General features: G+C 38.2%; 1 protein-coding gene across 4 annotated transcripts in view; it reads right to left on the bottom strand.

The window, feature by feature from the left end:
- Nup35 (nucleoporin 35) overlaps window positions 1–20,297 on the bottom strand; it is a 31,672-nt gene that overhangs the window by 1,931 nt on the left and 9,444 nt on the right. For all 4 annotated transcript variants that reach the window (XR_013050560.1, XR_001576766.3, XM_042275555.2 and 1 more), the window contains exons 2-7: window positions 19,210–19,380; window positions 17,197–17,324; window positions 15,187–15,241; window positions 4,489–4,630; window positions 1,783–1,852; window positions 919–1,047 (exon numbers count right to left, since the gene is read on the bottom strand). Coding sequence is in view for 2 of the 4 variants with exons in the window: in XM_042275555.2 (XP_042131489.1) it covers window positions 919–1,047; window positions 1,783–1,852; window positions 4,489–4,630; window positions 15,187–15,241; window positions 17,197–17,324; window positions 19,210–19,380 (695 nt within the window). In the remaining 2 variants the exon portion in view is untranslated. The remainder of the gene's footprint in view (window positions 1–918; window positions 1,048–1,782; window positions 1,853–4,488; window positions 4,631–15,186; window positions 15,242–17,196; window positions 17,325–19,209; window positions 19,381–20,297) is intronic.

The following is a 20,297-nucleotide window of genomic DNA, read 5'->3' as shown; positions in this document are numbered from 1 at the left end:
ACAAGAATCTCTGAGCAAAATGGATGTTTGGGGAAGAAACAGGGTTCCAGAGAAGGAGGCAAGAGAGAGGAATGGGGATGAACAGGATCAAAGTATATGATATACATGTAAGAAATCTTTTTTAGAAGCATCTCAGGGCAGACCCTATGGTAAGCCAGCAAGGACAAAACAAAAGAAAAACTGTAACTATTTTACATGTAATTGTACAATTACTGTTGTGCCATTAGCTATCCCTATGGAAAAGAGGACTCTCCGAGTCCTCTCAGGAGCCTCAGACTTTCAGTATCCTTTCCTATTCAGGTTTCCCTTCAGGAGTCTAAGACAGAAACACCACCTGCTTTGCTTGATTTCCGTGTGTACCGACAACAAGCAACGTTACTAGTATGTAACTAACATTCAGGGAGAGGTTTGCATACACTTTCTTCAAGTATGTTCACACTGACTTTTTAAGCCACATGAAAAGTTTAAATTTTACTCACTAATATTGAAAAAGTAAGTACATATAAAATAAGCTGTAAAGACTCTGACACAGAAATGAGTATCAGAAAGCCTTGGCTTTAGTTAGCATCTATGTGGAAACAGCACCAGTCATTACAGTTTATGGAACCTGATGCTGCTCTGAGCAAGATCAGAGTAGGTTAGTAGTCCAGAGTCTAAACTCCAGGCCTCACTTTAACAACTCCACACAAGTTACTTAGGCTCTCCAGACCTTTCTTTTTGAAAACTGAAGGGATGAAGACAGATTAACGTCCTGTGATTACTTCTGGTCCACTGCAGAACCATGTTACCATAAATACCACTTTATAAACTAACAGAAAGAAGTATAGTGAGGCTCAGGGGCAAACACTAATGCCAACACTTATCTGTGCTCTTCATACAGACTAAGAAGTTCTTTTCCTTAAGTCACCCACAACTTACTTTATCTATACATGGCTTGACACCAATCATGATGGATTCTCCAAATATTCTCCCATCTTTGCTTAAGGCCTTCCGGGCTTGTAATTTAGACTGGTAACGAATATGCATCCAGTTGCCTGTGTTGGACATCTGCAAAGAACCAAGTTATTTCTTAAGATACGAAACCCATACCCGACATACAAACATGGAGACAAAACTGACTTTCACTTTTTTATTTGGTACCCCGTAAAAAGCTGCATAATAGAATTCAGAAAAATCCCATAGAAACAGCTTCACTAATCCCGATCCAGATCTCAACTTTCTAACATAGAACATGTGGCAAATATTCCCTAAAAGTAAAAGTAACTCTCAGAGGAATTATCTCCTACAGAAAAGTTTTATTAGCAGCTATTATGAAATTCTAAAAGGCTATATTCATAAACATGACTTTGTGTAGAAGAACTGAAGTAACAGAAATGCAGTCTGGGTATGGCCTGCATATGGTACAAGCATCTCTGAAGGCCGCTGTCGGATAAAGAGCTCTTAGGAGACTCCAGCAGCTCTGGGCTCCCCCCTTCCTCTGCTCCCAATAAAGCTTAAGAGGAAAACATTCATGTAATATGAGACATATTATTAATCCTAGGAGGCTGTGAACTATTTAAGAAGGGAGGGTGGACCCTGACACTCTCAACTCTTGAACTATTCCTTCTTAGCAAACACTATGCACGTTTGAGTCTTCTAGACTCCACAGTATGTGTTCTTTGAAAATAAAAACTAAATTTAAATTTAGAAAAAAGACAAAATTCAGAAGTAGTGTTCTTCAATTTATAACTTTTTTTCATAATCAAAATCTTAATTGAAGAAAAAAATATGAGTAAGCCTTACCACATGCTTTAAGATATTCCCATATTGTGCAAACTGTAATAATATATAAGAAGCAGATGCTTGTGGAAACCTGGGGGGAAAAATTGCCCAGACAAAACTGTCAATTTCCAATATCAATACAAAAGCAAACTACCATACCATACTTCCTCTATTATATCAGTCACTCAAAGGCCATACCTTAAAATTACTTTTGACTCAGCTATTCTCCATTTTCAGAGCCCATCTCTGAAATCTTTGAAATTCCTTCTCCCATAGCTTATTACCACAGCCCTTCATCAGTTAGCCAGATGCAGGTCTGCACATACACATAATGTATATTTTTATAAGCATTAGGTGTAGTGTGACTAGAAAGGGAAATTTTTAACATTATAAAACTGTATCACTCTGCACTGTGCATCACCTTAAGATTTCTGGAATTTAGTGCTTAAAAATAAAACTCAGCATCAGTAACAAAACTAAAAAATTAAAAGGATGACACTCAAAAATAAATCTAGCATCAATAACAATGATATTAATTACTTGAAAATTATTAAATTACTACAAAATTACTTGAAGGTGATATTCAAATTTTTAACAGCTATATCTTTAAGAGAATACTTTATTAAGTCTTACACAGTTTGAATATTTTACAATAAGGTATGATTACTTTTGTAGTCCAAATAATGAAGTGCTTTTGTCTGAAAATAGTAACAGCTATTACCAGTATAGAAAACATAGCTTTAAAAAAATTTAAACTACTAATATATATTAACCTGAAACTTCAATTAAACAGTTCAAGGGGGAGGGAGGTGGGTGGAGGGAAGTCTCTCACACACAGACAAAAAAAAGTGAAATTAAACACATTAAAATCTATATAAGGCCGGGCGGTGGTGGCGCACGCCTTTAATCCCAGCACTCGGGAGGCAGAGGCAGGTGGATCTCTGCGAGTTCGAGGCCAGCCTGGGCTACCAAGTGAGTTCCAGGACAGGCTCCAAAGCTACACAGAGAAACCCTGTCTCGAAAAACCAAAAAAAAAAAAAAAAAAAAAAAAAAAAAAAAAAAATCTATATAAGTAAATCAGGGACCATGGCACATGCCTTTAATCCCAGCACTCAGGAGAAAGAGGCAGGATGATCTCTTAGTTCTAGGAGTCCAGGAAGCCAAGGATAGAGTAAGATCCTGTCTCAACCACACCTCCAACAATGTGAATAAAACACTGAATTCAGAACTGAAATTTCATTTTTATTTATTTATAGATCTCTGGATATGAGATTTTTTTTTTGTTCCAAAAAAGTAACAAATAAATAGTGTACAAAAACGAAAAGGAAAATAATGATTGCATGTGAAGATGGCATTTGAGAAATAAGGCATAGTTTGTAGACTCTAGGGTCACTTTCAGTAAAATCTAAAAGTCTCCTACTCTTAAGGCGATCATCCAAGACAATGGATGTCTTGTTTATTTTTATTACTATGGCCCCACGTTGATGGAAGTTAAACAAGCAAAGGAACATATAATGTATCTCGGAAATACTTCCCTTAAATGATCAAAATAAAGTTTTATTCCTTAAAAAAATGCTTCAGTAAACACATATAAAATAGTTATAATATAAAAGTAATAAGATACAGCATTGTAAAATCTTAAGTATTTTTTAAAACACTAGAAGTAATTCAAGTACTTTTTCAAAAAACAGCCTAAGAAATCGACATGCACACTCAGCAGTGCTCCTACTTTATGAGAAAAAACAGAATATTTCAACACTGAAAAGCAGAATCAAGCAGCCAACTCAAATGCCAGGGACATGGGGCTTTGCAAGGCTTCCAAAGAATGCAAAGGAATGTGGTTGCCCTGCTTCTCACTAAAGCAGTCAGTAACGTGCAAAATCCCTTCAAAGCAGTGGCCATCATACCTTAAAGAGAAAGGCCAGTTACAGCTGGGAATAAAAACAGGATGTAAGACTTTCCACCATGCACTCTTATACACATTTTGAATTTTTAAATGTTAAATGCATAAAACCCAATAAACATTTATTATCCATTATTTATTCTTCCTTCAAGGAGCCCTATGTGTTATCTTTATATATCCTACTCCCAAAACGAACACAGTAAGGTCTAATATAAGTGAGGCAATCACACTTTGAGAAATAATCTACATGTGGTTTAGTGTAAAGACCAAACTGATATCAAAAGTCCTTAGTTTCTGAAGTTCTTGCTATTTAATGAGTTGTGATTCACTGAAGAAACCACTTTTCTGTCTACAGTTCATTTCCCTCATCTGTGTAAAGTAAAAGATTTACTGGTATTTCTAAGGTGCTTACATTATTATAGCAATAAAAATTGTTCTTTGCATCTAGGAGTGTCACCACATTTCTATTATTAAAGTCTGACTAGAGTGTGCCACCTTGGTGACACAGAACATAAATGTATCTCAGCACTGCCAGTTCAAGCAGCTGAGAAGATTACTTAAGCACAGAAGGAGCCACTAGAAAATGCAGAATATCCAGGATACGAACAGTATACACACTGCTGTCTGCCGCTCAGTATGAAACACATCAGCAACAGAAATTAACTGATAAGACGAGGTAAATGTTGCCAACGGTTCATAGTTGTAGAATCTAGTAGTAGGTGTATGTGTGTTTGCTGTCCAAGTCTTTCAAAGCTTCTGCACTGTTCAACAATATGACCAAATACTGCGTGGGCCTATGTTTTTAAAAGGTCCATAAACCTTACCCAAACACAGTCACCCAAGTGTCATCGAGGTGATCTTCTGAAGTCAGAGAATCTCCTTGAGTATAAAAAGGATCCAATTGGGCAGGAGAGAGTGTTGTCTTTCGTGGTTGGCCAATATTTGCTGGACTAAACATGCTTTGCCCTATATTGGTAAATTTAGGAAGTTAGTTACCAACATAAACACATGAGCTTATTTTAAAACAAAGATCTTAGTTCAAAGGGCAAAGTGTATTAAAAGTTGACCATTATATATAAATGATTTGAAACATGTAACTGTAGCCAATAACCATTTCATACTGTCATGAGAGGCAGTCATTAGTAACTGGGATAATTTATCATTTTGTCTTTGTCTTTCGCTATATAGCCTAGGCTGGCTCCAAATTTGCAATCCTCCTGCGTCAGCCTTTGGTACTCAGATTACACGTACATGCCATCACAAGTGATTCTGCATTTGGTTATTTTGAAATTAAGTACTAATGTCACATCATGAACATGGCAAACATTTGTAAATCTCCCTCTGCTCCCCCACACCCCAGTGCTGGGGATAAATCCAAGAGTGTCACACACTTGAGTCAACTGCACTGTCACTGAGCTACACTCCAACCCTTGGTTGTTTAAGCCACATGATCCCCCTGCATCTGCTAGGATTGAAGATGTATGTCACTAACCCTTTTCTTTTTTTTCTTTGGTTTTCTGAAACAGGGTTTCTCTGTGTAACAGCTCTGGTGTCCTGGAACCAGGCTAGCCCCAAGCTCACAGAGATCCGCCTGCCTCTGCCTCCCAAGTGCTGGGATTAAAGGCGTGCACCACCACTGCCTGGCTGCCACCAAACCTTCTATAAATTTATTTCATCTCAAAGGTCTTGTTGTCAATCCAGACTACATATTTCTGAGAAGTAGACACTAATTTTCTTTAATTTTTATAATAGAAGTGATTTATTTAATTCAGGAAATCACTTCATATATATGGAACAACATCCTTGATGTTTCCGGCATAGCAGCACAAGTCTTAAAAATATGAAACCAAGCATAAGCATCCCTAATGGAGCCTACATTCCAGAACAAAGACAAACAGATACATAATGTTAGAACCCACACTATCCTAGACAATAGCAACTAACAATTAGTCAAGAGAGGGGCTGTGAACGCAGGAGGGCAGCATGAAAACAATGCAAAGCACATCAGTGTCGAGTGTGGTAGCCAGGTGGAGACAATGGCCAATGCAGGGCCCAAGAAGGCTAGGGCTGGTGTTGAATACAAGCAAGAAATCCACTACTTCCACACCGAGCAAGGAAGACTGAGACCAGCAGGCTCATAAGGAAGCCCTTATAAAAGGGGCTTTTGCTTATACCTCAGATGAAGCTGAAATAAATCAACGAAAAACTATGAGCAAGAGTGACAATAAGGGGCTGGAGAGCTGGCTCAGAGGTTAAGAGCACTGTTCTTCCAGAGGACCTGGGTTCAACTGCCAGCACCCACATGGTGTTTCACAGGCATACATGCAGACAGAACACTGTATACATAATAAATAAATAAGCTTAAAAAAAAAAAATAAAGTGAGCCGGGCGGTGGTGGCGCATGCCTTTAATCCCAGCAATCGGGAGGCAGAGGCAGGTGGATTTCTGTGAGTTCAAGGCCAGCCTGGGCTACAGAGTGAGTTCCTGGAAAGGTGCAAAGCCACATGGAGAAACCCTGTGTAGAAAAAAACAGAACAAAAAACAAAAACAAAAGAGTGGAAAAAAAAGAGTGACAATAGGAGCAAGAGGACCACAATGTGAAGTAACAGTACAGAAAAGAACCCCTTAAGGACTTAGCACGCCATTCTTTGCAAGTGCAATTTTACACCCTTACAGTCCTGTAAGATCAGAAAACAGGATGCTATAGGGACAGGAGGTTAACAGCAAAGGAAACCATGTAGAAGGCAGTTAGAATTCCCACTCAAACAGGCAATCAGAAGCATAGCTCCCCCACGGTAAGCCAGTTAAATTTGTATTTACCACAGTATCAGTACACAAGTGTAATCCAGAGACCTCGGGCCCCAGCAAGAACCTCTCAGACTCAGCCAAGTGAAAATTACCTCTAATGATAATGCAAAGTTTCATTTGCCTTTCATTCTTGCCGCTGTGAGCACACATGACTTTTCCAGGACTTTGTCATTTGTTTGACGGAATGAGAAGCAGCTTATAAAAATGCAGCTGTTATCTTACTAAACCAGACACTGACTGTTAAAAACACATAACTTCGGGGGCTGGAGAGATGGCTCAGAGGTTAAGGGCACTGGCTGCTCTTCCAGAGGTCCTGCACCCACATGGGGGCTCACAGCCATCCATAATGGAGCCTGATGCCCTCTTCTGGCATAAAGGCATACATGCAGACAGAGCACTCATTCATTCATTCAATCAATCAATCTTTTTTTAAAAAGTCTAAAAACAAAAAAGCAAATTAAAGTTATCAAATAAAAACGAATGTAAATGTATTTCTAATCAAAAAAAATATGGTCACCTAAAATTTCAAACATCTCAATTCTCTTAAATATGTTACATAACTTGGGCCGAGGAAGCCATCTAATCCAACCTATTAATGTAGCCTTTACTTCAGGAAAAGGGTCAGATCACACTAGATCTACTAAGTTTATTAAAAATCCCTTCAAAAGGACCAGCTTGGTGACTCAGCAGGAGGTAAAGAAACTTCCAACCAAGACAGATGACTAGAGTTCTATCCCTGAGATCCTTGTGGTGAAAGACTTGTCAACTTCTACAATATGTCCTCTGACCTCAATCAATATGTATGCCATGGCAGGAGTACATACATACATGGACAAAATAAAAGAGGGGAAAGACAACACAAATAAATAGACTAAGAGTGCTAACTACATATATGCTGTCATCTTTAGTTTTGATTGTCTACTCGACACAAGTAGAATCAGGCAGAGTCTCAATGAGGAACTGGCTATACCAGCCTGGCCTGTAAGCATGCTTGTAATGGATGTTGTTGACTGTATAACTCAAGTGGGAAGACTTGTCTTCTGTGGGTGGGACCATCTCTTGGCTGGGATGCAGGATTGTGAAAACAGAGAAATTAGGCTGGGCACAAATATGCATGCATTATTAACTCACAGTTCTTTATGTGGATATAATGTGACCACATGCTTCAAGTCCCTGTTGTCTTGACTTCTCCACAATGATAGGCTACAGCCTGGAACTGTGAGCCAAATAAACCCTTTCTCCCTTAAGTTGCTTCTGTTAGGGTATTTTTAAATCAATGCAACAGGAAGAGAAACTAAAACATCTTATAACACACTGGACAATTATTCTTTTCCTTGTCATCACAGATGGATTTAATAGGTAAAATGTATTTTTAAAATGGGACATTTAAAATGTAACATTCCAGGGACTTGCGAGTTGTCTCAGCAGTTAAGAGCACATAATGCTCTTGCAGATGACCTAAGTTTAAGTCCCAGCACCCATGTCAGACAGCTCACAACTGACTGTAATTCCAACTTCAGGGCATCCAATGGCCTCTTCAGGACTCTGTAGGCAGTCTTTACATGTACAATCACATGCAGACAGACAGACACACACACACACACACACACACAAACATATAATTAAAAATAAATCTTGCCATGTATAGTGGCACATCTTTAATCCCAGCACTTGGGAGGCAAAAGAGGATCTCTGTGAGTTCAAGGCCAGTCTGGTCTAAATAGCAAATTACAGGCCAGCCAGGGCTATACAATGATACTCTGTCTCAAACATAAATAAATAAACTTAATCAACCATCCCTTTAAAATCTAATTAATTCCTCTATAAAGATATGCCTTTAATAAGCCAAAGACAATAAAAGGTACATTAGTATAAAACCTAAAGCCAATTCAATTTTTATGCCTTGTATAAACCAGTTTAGTTATGTTATATCATGCAATAACCTTCAAGCAAGAAATTAAATTAAAGCTCAAGTTGAGACAACCATTATGACCTTTAAAAAGACAAACCAAAATTAAGTCTCAAATGAATAAGCAATCTAATTTTTGCCTTGTCAACTAATCTAAAAAATGTAATTACTTATATTAATTGAAAAAGTATTTACATAAGTTTAGTAGAATTGCTCCCCACCAAGTTAATATTTAATTGCTCCACTGATTTCACTTCCTTTAAATAAAACTTCTGGTACCTATACTCTATGCTTTGTAAGATGAAAATAAAGTATGCCTATCAAAACACATCAGATCGGACTGTAATTTATCTCCCTGGGTAAATCACTATCCAAACATCCTTCATAAAATCAGATTAAAGAGTAGGCAAAAGCCCTTGTTACCCTTCAATTAAAGAACAGATCCAATTATTTCAGAAGAAATGAAAACAAAAGAAAAACTATGGGAAATTTCAAAAGGACACGATAAATGAACATTGGGAAAGGAGTTCTTGGGCACGACACCTTCTCACGATGAAAAAAGTAGCAGGGATGTGTAAGAAAAAATTTTGCTTCAGCTCACTGTACAGTAAGTAGGGCCTGTCTGGTTCCTAGGAAGAAATGCCTACACCCTGGGGATTTCCAACAATACAACTGTCACGGTAGGCGCCTCAGATTGACGTGACGGCATATACTACCAAGGTGACTCTTGGTCATTCCAGACAGATCATAATAGCACTTACAGAGGTTTCTGAGAGTCTTTCACATAAATTATCAAAACTTGGGCTTATTTTGGTAATCCCCAAATTTATATCCAATTCACTCATCTGAAGATAAGACAGCCCTGAATATCCTCTAATGCACAGCCTGTGTCTGAAGTGAGGATAAACTGGTAGGTACTTTCCTTAGAGTGTATGATCTGACACACTCACTGTATCGAGATGTGCCTTGGACAGCAGACAAAGAGCCTAATGAAGCAAAGTGAACAGAACACCTCGATTCCCTCGAACCCCTCAGACACCTACTAACAGTCCTTCTAGGAAGTCTCTTTAGTGTGGATGTACAGCTGCTTCAGGGACCTGCTGCCCTGACTTCCCCACAAAGAGGGACTATAAGCTGAACTGTGAATCAAATAAGCCTTTTCTCCCTTAACTTGCTTTTATCAGGGTATTGTCACAGCCACAGAAGAAACTGAAACAGCTAAGTCTTTTCTTCCTCATCACAGATGATTTTTAGTAGGTAAAATTTGTTTCTAAAATGAGACATTTAAAACAGAACATGAGAGGCTGGAGAGATGGCTCAGCTGCAAAAGGCTCCTTGTTAAAACCAAGGAAAACTAACATGAGGCTTATATAACAAGGAATGTTGTAGTAGAATATTTTAATGTGTTACTTTTGTTTATGTTGCATTTGTTTAACTCTGTGAAGCTGTGTAACTGTGTCTGTCTGAAACACCTGATGGTCTAATCGAATGACCAATAATAAGGCGGGAGAAAGGACAGGCATGGCTGGCAGGCAGAAAGAATATATAGGAGAAATCAGGGTGGCAGGGAAGATCTAGGAGCCAGAGAAGGAGGACGACTCCAGGGGCCAGCCACCCAGCTACACAGCCCACCATGGAGTAAGAGTAAGATTTATAGAAGAAAGAGAATGAGAAAAGCTCAGAGGCAAAAGGTAGATAGGATAAATTAAAGGGAAGCTGGCTAGAAAATAAGCCAAGCTAAGACTGGGCATACATAAGTAATAATAAGCCTCCATGTGTGATTTATTGGGAGCAGGGTGGCGGGTCCCTCAAAAGAGTAAAAAAAAACAAATAACAATTTGGCGTTCAAACGAGGGCCATATTTCTGTAAAGCCTGAGAAAGCTGAACAACAATCACAAGGGGTACAGTTCCCTTAAGGGTTTGGTTGGATAGTTTCTGCCGGTCACTGAACCCTTGAGCAGCAGTACATTAAGTAGGAACAAAAAAACTAAGTAACAACACCTGCCACAGTATAAGCATTGGCATCCTACAGCTCTAGGAAGGTTGAATACAGCTCCTGGTCAGACAAACCTCCAACCAATCCGCCAAGAGTTTCACCCTTCGCTTTCCCAACCTGAGGGGCAAGTGGAGCCAGCCAAGAGAGCCACACAGAGAATCCAGATGTATCTTAGCAGTTTAAAAGTTTGCCCATGCAGTCAAAAAAAGACTAGATATATGCAGTAAAAGAGATCCAGACAGTAAAAACCCCTAAGCAGGTTACAGTGTGTTTAACCAGTGTGCGTAGGCTTAAGAAAAGAAAAAGGGTATAGTCATTAAAAAAAAATGAATAGTTTATAAAGTCTTTAAAGAGAGTGTAAAAGAAAAAAAGCCATGTAAGATGGAAAATACACAGATGTCTGGATCCTGTATGTTATTGTGTTGATTGCAAATTTTTTGATTGTTGAAAAGCAAAGGACAGCTGCAAAGAGACCTGGAATTGAAAAAGGGACTGTTGAAATAAATCAGCCTGTGTACTTTAGGAATGTCTTAACCTTTAAAAAGTCAAAAAAAATTTGTCAAGTGGAAATCAAAAATGCTTTGGAGTTTTGTTCCCACAGGAGATGAGAGGCTATAGATTCCTTCAGGGTTAATATGGATCAGGTTTGATCAGGCGAGACCTCCTGAATCTTGACAGGTGTCAGCAAAGGTTACTCCTGGTCTTCCCAGGACTTGGTCATTATTTCAAAATTTTCTCCCTGGGAACCTAAAGATACTTCGTCCACAGATAGTAGATGGAGAAAACTATGCCCACATTCCCAGGAGTTGGGGGGTGTGGATGGTTGTTGGTTATTTAGTGGGTTCTGCATGTTTGTTACTATTTAGAGGACTATAGTATATTGATATATTTTTAAAGTTATTTGTTACACTCTATATATTTCTATTCTTCTTTAAAAGGTTTTTGTATATTGATGCAAATTTAAGGTTGTTTTGTTACCATATATATATATATATACACACACACACACACACACATATATACATATATATATATATATATATATATATATATATATATATGTTTCTACTCATTTAAGGTATTGTACCTATGAAGTTCATTTAAAAATGTAAGGTAAAATTCTAGTTTTTGAAAGCTGTTATTATAAACTATATAGGATAACCAAGAAACATAGATTAGTAGTCATTTATAATAATCATGTACAATCATAATAATAATGTAGCTATGTTAGGTATGTTTTCTAGATCATACAGAGATATATTTTAGATAGATAGATGTCTTCAAACCTTTCAAAGACTTACAGAACATGGCATTTAAAATGTTTTGTTAACTTAGGGTTTTTCATGACAATGAGACACATCTGCTCCTGGCATTCAAAGATGATGGGCACTGAAGAAACTCTTTATGAAGTTTGCTTTCATTATGGCAAAGTTAGCCCCAGGGCAAAGAAACAACTTCTTTGTTTTTTTGAGACAGGGTTTCTCTGTGTAACATTCCTGGCTATCCTGGAACTAGCTCTGTGGACACAGGTTGACCTCAAATTCATAGAGATCTGCCTGCCTTTAATCCCAGCACTAAGGAGGCAGAGGCAGGCAGATCTCAAAAAAAACAAAGAAAAGGAAGCTAAACACCTCAAAAATCAACGAGCCCACTCATAGAAGATAATAATGAGAGGGTACAGTGAAAATCTGTACAATGAAAAAGGAAATTTGTCTATACTCAAGAACACCAGCCAGGTCACTTTGATGCCGTTAAGATTTTCTTTGAGAAAAAAATTAAAAGGGAGGAGACTACATATGCTGAAATTAGCCTCTAATTAGCCCTTCCCAATATTCAGCATATTATCCAATTCTCTTACAGTGCAGCCCAGTAGGAAACAAGAGAACTTCTATTAACCTTGCCCCCAATCCCAACCAATGTGGACCCTACCTATGCAAAAGACTCCATAGAGCTAGCTTTTTCATATCATGTTCAATAAACATGCTTTTACCAACAAGGACAAAAGAAAGAAAATAAGTACAAAAAAGAGAAAGAAACAGAATAGAATTAAAAAGAGTACTAGAGCTGGAGAGATGGCTCAGAGGTTAAGAGCACTGACTGCTCTTCCAGAGGTCCTGAGTTCAATTCCCAGCAACCACATGGTGGCTCACAACCATCTGTAATGAGATCTGGTGTCCTCTTCTGGCCTGCAGTCATATATGCTGCATACATAATAAATAAATAAATAAATCTTTTAAAAAAAAAAAAAGAGTACTATTAACCTCAGCCACGAAGACATCTTTAAAGAAAGAACGGGATGTTATATTTCTAAATTCATTCAAAAAACAAAAAAAGACTATGGAAATTAAGATGTCACAGAGAAGAAAGACTCACTGAGGAAATCTGAAAAGGCGGCATACAAATGTGGATGGTAATGGAGAAGAGAAAAACAGAACCACAAATCTCCAAAGGATCCAAATGCAAACCAAAGGAATTCCCCAAAAGAAAGCAAGTATCTAAGATCCAGATAGGAAGTTCCTCAGAACAAAGGAAGCACCTTAACTAAAGGATCCATCAACTCCCAAGGAAAACAGAAGAAAATCCCACAGCAATGCACACTGTGAAACTGAGAACACAAACCATGTAGAGATCATAAATGTTTTCTCCCAACAGCCATGAGTTGCCATGGTGGGTAACAAACAGAACACTGGAAGGTAAAAGACAAAGGGACTCTGTCTCGGAAATTCCAATCTCAAATATAAAGATTACAAAGAAGCATTTCTAGCCTGAGTTTGTGTCTTACTTATTCTGTAAGCTTTATGATAAAGCTACTCAAATATGCGCTTCACCAAGAAGAAGATGAAAAGAAAGGCCAGGAGGCAGGCAGATCTCTGTGAGTTCAAGGCCAGCCTGGTCTACAGAGTGAGATCCAGGACAGGCACCAAAACTACACAGAGAAACCCTGTCTCGGGAAAAAAAGAAAAAGAAAGAAAATGGCAGAATGGCAGATACACAACTAGAAAAAAGGCAAATCCTAGGATGACAGTTGTTCACATTCTGAAACAACAAACTGCCAGGAAAGGAACATTCTCAGCTTACAACATGGAAATAGTATTTTGAAACCTCACCCACCCCTATGAAAAGGCCACAGCTCCTAATCCTTCCTATACAGTTCTAACAGGGGACCAGTATTCAACATGAGAGTTGTTAGGGTTCATTCTCATTCAAAGCATCAGAAGATGATATAATAAGGAAGCATAAGCAAGCACACAGTAAAACTCATGCCAATATAGCACAAGACATTTCACAAGAGTTGCAATTTCAGAAACCTGAAGCTTAGGAGGTAAGCAAGAAAGGAGCATTTAACACTAAATACAGGAAGTAAGAAAATAGCTATGAGTGAAGTCTATGTTTTTTCAAGTTTCTCATCAATTCCCTTGTCTGTATCTTACTTAGCCAAGCCTAAGTCAGTATATCTGCTAGATCTTTTGAAAAACTATTCCTTTTTACTTGTGCCTCATTCAGACTTTCTACATACAAATTCCTTAAACTCAAAGCAGAAGCAGCAGGTTATCCCAGCAGTCAGCTGATGTAAGTATCATTATTCTTGCTTCTTACATTCCATTTTCCTTTGTTACTATGTTCTTCCTCATGTATCTAGACCACAACCATCTTGCTCTTGGATTACTCTAGAAGTCTGCAAAGGTTCTGTCTCTCTATTCCCACTCTACCTCAAAACTATATAAATTAAGAGCCCTTCCAAACCAAAAAGAAAAAAGAAAAAAAAGAGAGAGAAGGTTTTGTTGTATAGCCCTGGCTGTCCTGGAACTCCCACTGTAGGCCAGGCTGGCCTTGAACTCAGAGATCTGTCTGCCTCTGCCTCCAGAGTGCTGGGATTAAAGGTGTGCAGCACCATGGCTGACAACATTAAACATTTAAATAAATTAAAAAAAAAAAAGAGCCCTTCCAGTGCCCTCATTTAGTCCACTAAGATCTATGGCACGCCCTTGCCCTTGATAACTGCACCACAGTACACAGTACAACTCAAGTCATTATTCAGTTTATGGTTAAGTAATAACACAGCAATAGAAAACTAACATATTACTCTATAAAACTCCAAGCCCAGCCAGATGAGGTAGCACGGCTGTAATGCTAACACGCAAGAGCCTAAGACAGGAGGATTGGAGACTAGCCTGAGTTACTAAGCAAGGCCCCGTCCCCCAAAAAACAAAACAAAACTCTAAGTCCCCACCCCACCTATACCCTTTCCTCTACACAAGATGTATTAGCTTCTAAAGAACGTTTATAATTTGCTTATTGTTTATAAACATAATTCCTGCAACCAATGCTGTCTACTTGAGGATTATCTACTGTGTTGTTTCACACAGCTTGTTACTGAGCAGCTGAATACACACTCAATGGGAATAATAAACATGTATAAAGTATTATGTCCTAAGGATTATACCTATAGTAATTAAAATGTTGTTAAAGAAAAACTAGGGATTACACTCAGTGGCTGTTAGATTACAGCTTTGTATCAATACCCCTCAAAACACCTGTATTGTTTGATCTGAGCATTCTTTCCAGTTGGAACAACTCTTTTATAGTTTTTAATAACTAAGGAAATACTTCAAAAGTCTATTAAGTATGCATTCTTAAATTCTTAATACTTTTGGTAGACTATCATATCTATAAATTCAAAAAGCAATCTATACAAAACACTGCCTTCCTTAAGGAAGTTACTGACATTTCAGGAAGTCTCCAAATCTAAAGAGGAAGACTGCTGGCAATCACCATCGCAGAGAACAGAGTTTGATAAGAGGACTCACCAGTCACAGGAGTTGTAACTCCAACAAGAGGACTCTGCATCACTGAAATGTTTGTCTACATGAAAACAAGAGAACTAAGTTAAAAGCACAAAGTTCTACGCATGCACAAACACAGTCATTACTACAAAGCCTTCTTCAATGGATAACTGAACTACTATAATGTACTAACTAGAGTTGTCTCTAATCAGCTCACCAAATGGTACTTACTCACTTTGTCTTCTGTCCTGACCAGTATTAACCCAAAATAAGCAAAGATCCACTTTCCTTTGGGTCCTTTAGTACACATTACAAAACAAGACACATAGGGCTGGTGACAGCTCGGTGTGAAGTGCTCTTGCTGCCAAGCCTAACCCCGGAGCTCAAGGCCCAAATGTACATGATGGGAGGAGAAAACCGACTCCTCCAGGCTCTCCTGTGGTCCCCACAGGACATCTTGACACTCATTTGCCCACAACATACATACACACACAAAGTAAATTAATTAAAACATAATTTAAAAGAAGTTACATTAGATAAGAAAAAAAAAGAATTAATGGTAACATTGTAGCTATTTGGTTTTATTTCCCAATGTACAATACTCAAACTAATGGATATAATGGTGATTTCTTCAAATCATCAAATTCACAGAAAAACAAAAACAATGCAATTTTAAACAGACACAAACTATAAAACAGAACACATTCAAAAGACAACTTGTGTTTAACACTATCGGTATAATATTACAAAGAGGAAAAAAGTATCATTAAGCATCCCTAAATAAGAGAATATTTTAAAGGAGTTAAAATCCTTTTATAGGGGTTGGGAGATGGCTCAGACCTGAGTTCACCAGAAGACCTAAGTTCATTTCCCATCGCCCATGTCAGGCAGCTTGCAGAGGCTTCTAACAACAGCTTGAAGAGATCCACGGCCCTCTTTTGGCCTCTCAGGGCACCAACACAGTGGCATATATCCACATAGATACACATATACTCAAAAATAAATGTTTTTAAATCCTATAAACAGAAAAAACAAGAAACCCACCCACTATCCAACCATCTGATACACAAACCAGAGCTGAGCACAGTATCCTAGGATAACTAATTTGGCCTCATCTATTAAAATTCATACTGACTTCAAAATCAAAAACATCTCTGTATTCGATGATCTACAACTCTATAAACATTTCAACTAAGGCAGTAACTAATGCTAGTTCTCCTCATGTATCAGAAGAAAAATGAGAATGGTCATGAATCCAGAAGAAGCCAGTAGTTCTCATACCAGGCTGCACATCAGGTTTACTAAACCTTCAGAATGGTCTCCACTCAGGATGATCTAGATTTAGTAAACCTAGAAGATCACTGTCTATTAAGAATCTCACACCGGGTGGTGGCACACGCCTTTAATCCCAGCACTTGGGAGGCAGAGCCAGGCCAATCTCTGTGAGTTCGAGGCCAGCCTGGTCTACAGAGCGAGCTCCAGGAAAGGCGCAAAGCTACACAGAGAAACCCTGTCTCGAAAAACCAAAAAAAAAAAAAAAAAAAAAGAATCTCACATATGAAGGCTGGGTGGTGGTGCACACCTTTAATCCCAGCACTTGGGGGGCAGAGGCAGGCGGATCTCTGTGAGTTCAAGGCCAGCCTGGGCTAAAGTTCCAGGACAAGCTCCAAAGCTACACAGAGAAACCCTGTCTTGAAAAACTAAAAAACAGAAGAAAAAAAGATATCTATAAAAACCACAGATTACTAAAGTGCTAACAGGATCTTGCTATATAGGACAGGCCAACAATCCTCCTGCCTTGACTCAGCCTCCCAAGTGCAGGGCCTATAGATGTATGCCACCACGCTCCCTTAGAATTCTATAGTATTTTAAGTACATTTCATGATAAACAAGAGCATACATGTGATTGCTTATTCTGTGCTCATGCTTACTCCAGACCAGACATCAGGGAGAACTTTCTGATTACTGACCTCACTGTGTCAGCCACAAAAACACAACATGACTCATTATGGAGCCTGAGAATTCGTGTATCACCTGTCTTCTTGAAGTCAAAGGTGTTGATCCAAGTCCTGGACTGGAAATATCATCATATATACTTCTAACAGGTGGAGCTCCACTTTTATCTTTATGAGCAGGTACAACTGGCTGTGGTGGTGATCCCCCTACGATGTACAAAAGTCAGGTGAAAAAGCAAACTAACCATTCATCTTTCTTCTAAGGTATGTTTAATTTGTGGTTTGAAATAACAAACTCTGTTTCCTAGAGCTATTCAAATTTTATTATGTATAACCGTCACCTGGGGCTCTTGTTTGATGTCAGACTGATTCAAAAGATCCAGATAGAACCAGTGACTACACCTCTAACAAGCTCCCAAGTGATATCACACTGTTGGTGAGCTGCAGACTGTACTTGGAAAGGGTTTCAGAATAAACTGCTGTTGGAAATTTTAGGTTTTAAAAAACACATGTAATGTTGCTTCCTCTACTCTATGCTTAACATTTCAACACACAATGTGATCAATCCCAGAGCTACGAATGTTGATATATGTTGGTCCTAACTACCAAGAGGCTGGGTTGGGCCGATCACCTGGATTACAAGATCAAGGCCAGTACTGACAACATACTAAGACCCTGCTTCCAAACAAATAAAATATAATCTCATTTCTTCCTTGAAAGTATGTATTAAACAACTCCATTATACACGGGGCAGTGGTGCACACGCATTTAATCCCAGCACTCAGGAGGGAGAGGCAAGCAGATCTCTGTGAGTTCAAGGCCAGCCTGGTCTACAGAGTGAGTTCCAGGGTAGCCAGGACATTTCATGGAGAAACTTTGGCTCGAAAAACAAAAAAAACTCCACTATATATATCTGAAAATTAAAATCACCTCAGTATAGATTTTGACCCTACTTATAATTCTTACAGTAGAAACATTTTTAATAATAACATAGGAGGGGCTGAAGAGATGGCTCAGGGGTTAAGAACACTGACTGCTCTTCCAGAGGTCCTGAGTTCTATCCCAGCAACCACATGGTGGCTCACAACCATTTGTAATGTGATCTGGCACCCTCTTCTGGCCTGCAGATATACATGTAGACAGATTACTGTATACATAATAAATAAATTTTAAAAAATAATAATAACATAGGAAAGGGCCAACTTTTGTGGCATAAACAATGCTAACCAATGAAGCAGCCAGGCCTTTATTTCAACAAATACGACAGCTTCAACAGTAGTCTGGCTACTCAGAGCCCAGGCTATGTAAAGAGACTGTCACTAAAGAACAATAAAGAACAAGCATTGTCAAATTATTATTTATCTTCAGATTCCTCTTCTGAAATACTATTTTTTGAAAAATGGAACTATTACTACCTATTTTTTCAAACCTTTTTTTTTTAGTATGCATGTTTGTAGCCTCGACTGTTGTGGAACTAGCTCTGTAGATCAGGTTAGCCTGCCTCTGCCTCCCAAGTGCTGGGATTAAAGATGTGTACCATCATCCAGCTCACACTGGTTATTTTAATGAGGTAAATATAAAATGATGAGCATTCAGCCTAGCTCACTCCTTAGTCAAGACACTGGGGAAAAAAATATAGCTTCATTTCTTGGGGGGTGGGGGGGGTTATGGTAGTTGCTAACTGGTTTATAATTTATTGTTTTTAGACATGTGGTCTGTGGTTCAAGCTGACCTCCAAATCACTATGTGGGAGAGGATGTTCTTGAACTAATCCTACTGCTTCTATTTCCTAAGTGCTGGATTATAGGCTTTCACCACCATGCCTGGCTATATTTATGCTTTTTAGGCCCCAGCTTGCCTGAAATACCCTATGTGGCCCACACTAGCCTTGAACTCACAATCCTCCTTCATCAGCCTCCTGGGTGCGGAGATTATAAGGGCTCACCATCAGGCTGGGCTAAGGTATAACTTTATAATAAAAGTATTTAAAAAATAATAATGTGCTGGTGAGGAAGAATGTTGAACCATTCCTTATCTCAAATTCTACTATGCACACTGATAAACATAATACTACTATTAGCAATTAACCCACCTGCAAGCAAAGGTGATCTCATTTCCATTACTCCTACTGAAGGGCCACTAATTGATCGAGGTTGTGGAGTCACTGGAGCTGGTAAATCCCCCATTAAAAATCCAGGTAAGAACTGGGCATTAACTCCTGTCTTCGGTGATGTCGGTGAACCCAGCATCATTGGTTCAGATCCTAAATTAATCAAAAAAAAAAAAAAAAAAAAAAAAGAAAGAAAGAAAGAAAGAAAATAAAGTCATTTCTGTTATAATATCTAACAAATAGATATAGCAATTTACAATAAAAGTTGAATAATTTAACAAAAAAAACTTAAATATTTTGAACTAGAGTTGAATTTATTTTAAAAGCTACTAAAGATTCTTTCAAAAAAGTAAAGCAGTCTTGCATTCACAATATTAATCTTTCCTTCATTTTTACGATACTAGAGATCCAGCCCAGGGCTTTGCCCATGCTATACCCACAATGTTAATCTTTGACAGATGTTCCTGGGTACATTATTCCACTGATTTAAAGCATCATTTGAAAACCTTACCTTATTATTTTAAAAGAAATCTCTAATACAAGCAAAATATTTTTTTCTACAGTTTCTACTGTGCAACCAAAACCAAGAATACACCAAATTTATACAAATCTTGACAAATCAGAAGCAATGGGTTTCGTTTCTTCTTCCCTATACATAAAACAGTGAATTATTTCAGTATTAAAATGTAATCAAGCACACAGTACAACATTAATAAAGTTATAACCTGACTTTTAACTCAGAAATGCATTGAAAAGAATTGTAAAATTTATTTTCAGATCATTTGTCATTAGGAAAATCATTTGGAGAACTGCAATCAACAAAAGTTTCCCTAACATAAAACCAATCTAACGAGAGAACACTTCATAATCATCAACTCAAAATCAATCCTCTAGGGTTGAAGAGCAGCCACAGTGGTTAAAAGCACTGGCTGCTCTTCCAGAGGACCCAGGTTTGATTCCCAACACCCACATGGTGGTTCACAAAACTCCAGTTCCATAAAATTCGATGCCTTCTGTGGCTTCTTCAGACACCAGGCACACATGTGGTACATAGACATAAATGCAAGCAA

The sequence above is a fragment of the Peromyscus maniculatus genome, chromosome 4, assembly GCF_049852395.1.
Source record: "Peromyscus maniculatus bairdii isolate BWxNUB_F1_BW_parent chromosome 4, HU_Pman_BW_mat_3.1, whole genome shotgun sequence".
Taxonomy (NCBI): Eukaryota; Metazoa; Chordata; class Mammalia; order Rodentia; family Cricetidae; genus Peromyscus; species Peromyscus maniculatus.
This window is presented reverse-complemented; position numbering and strand designations above follow the sequence as displayed.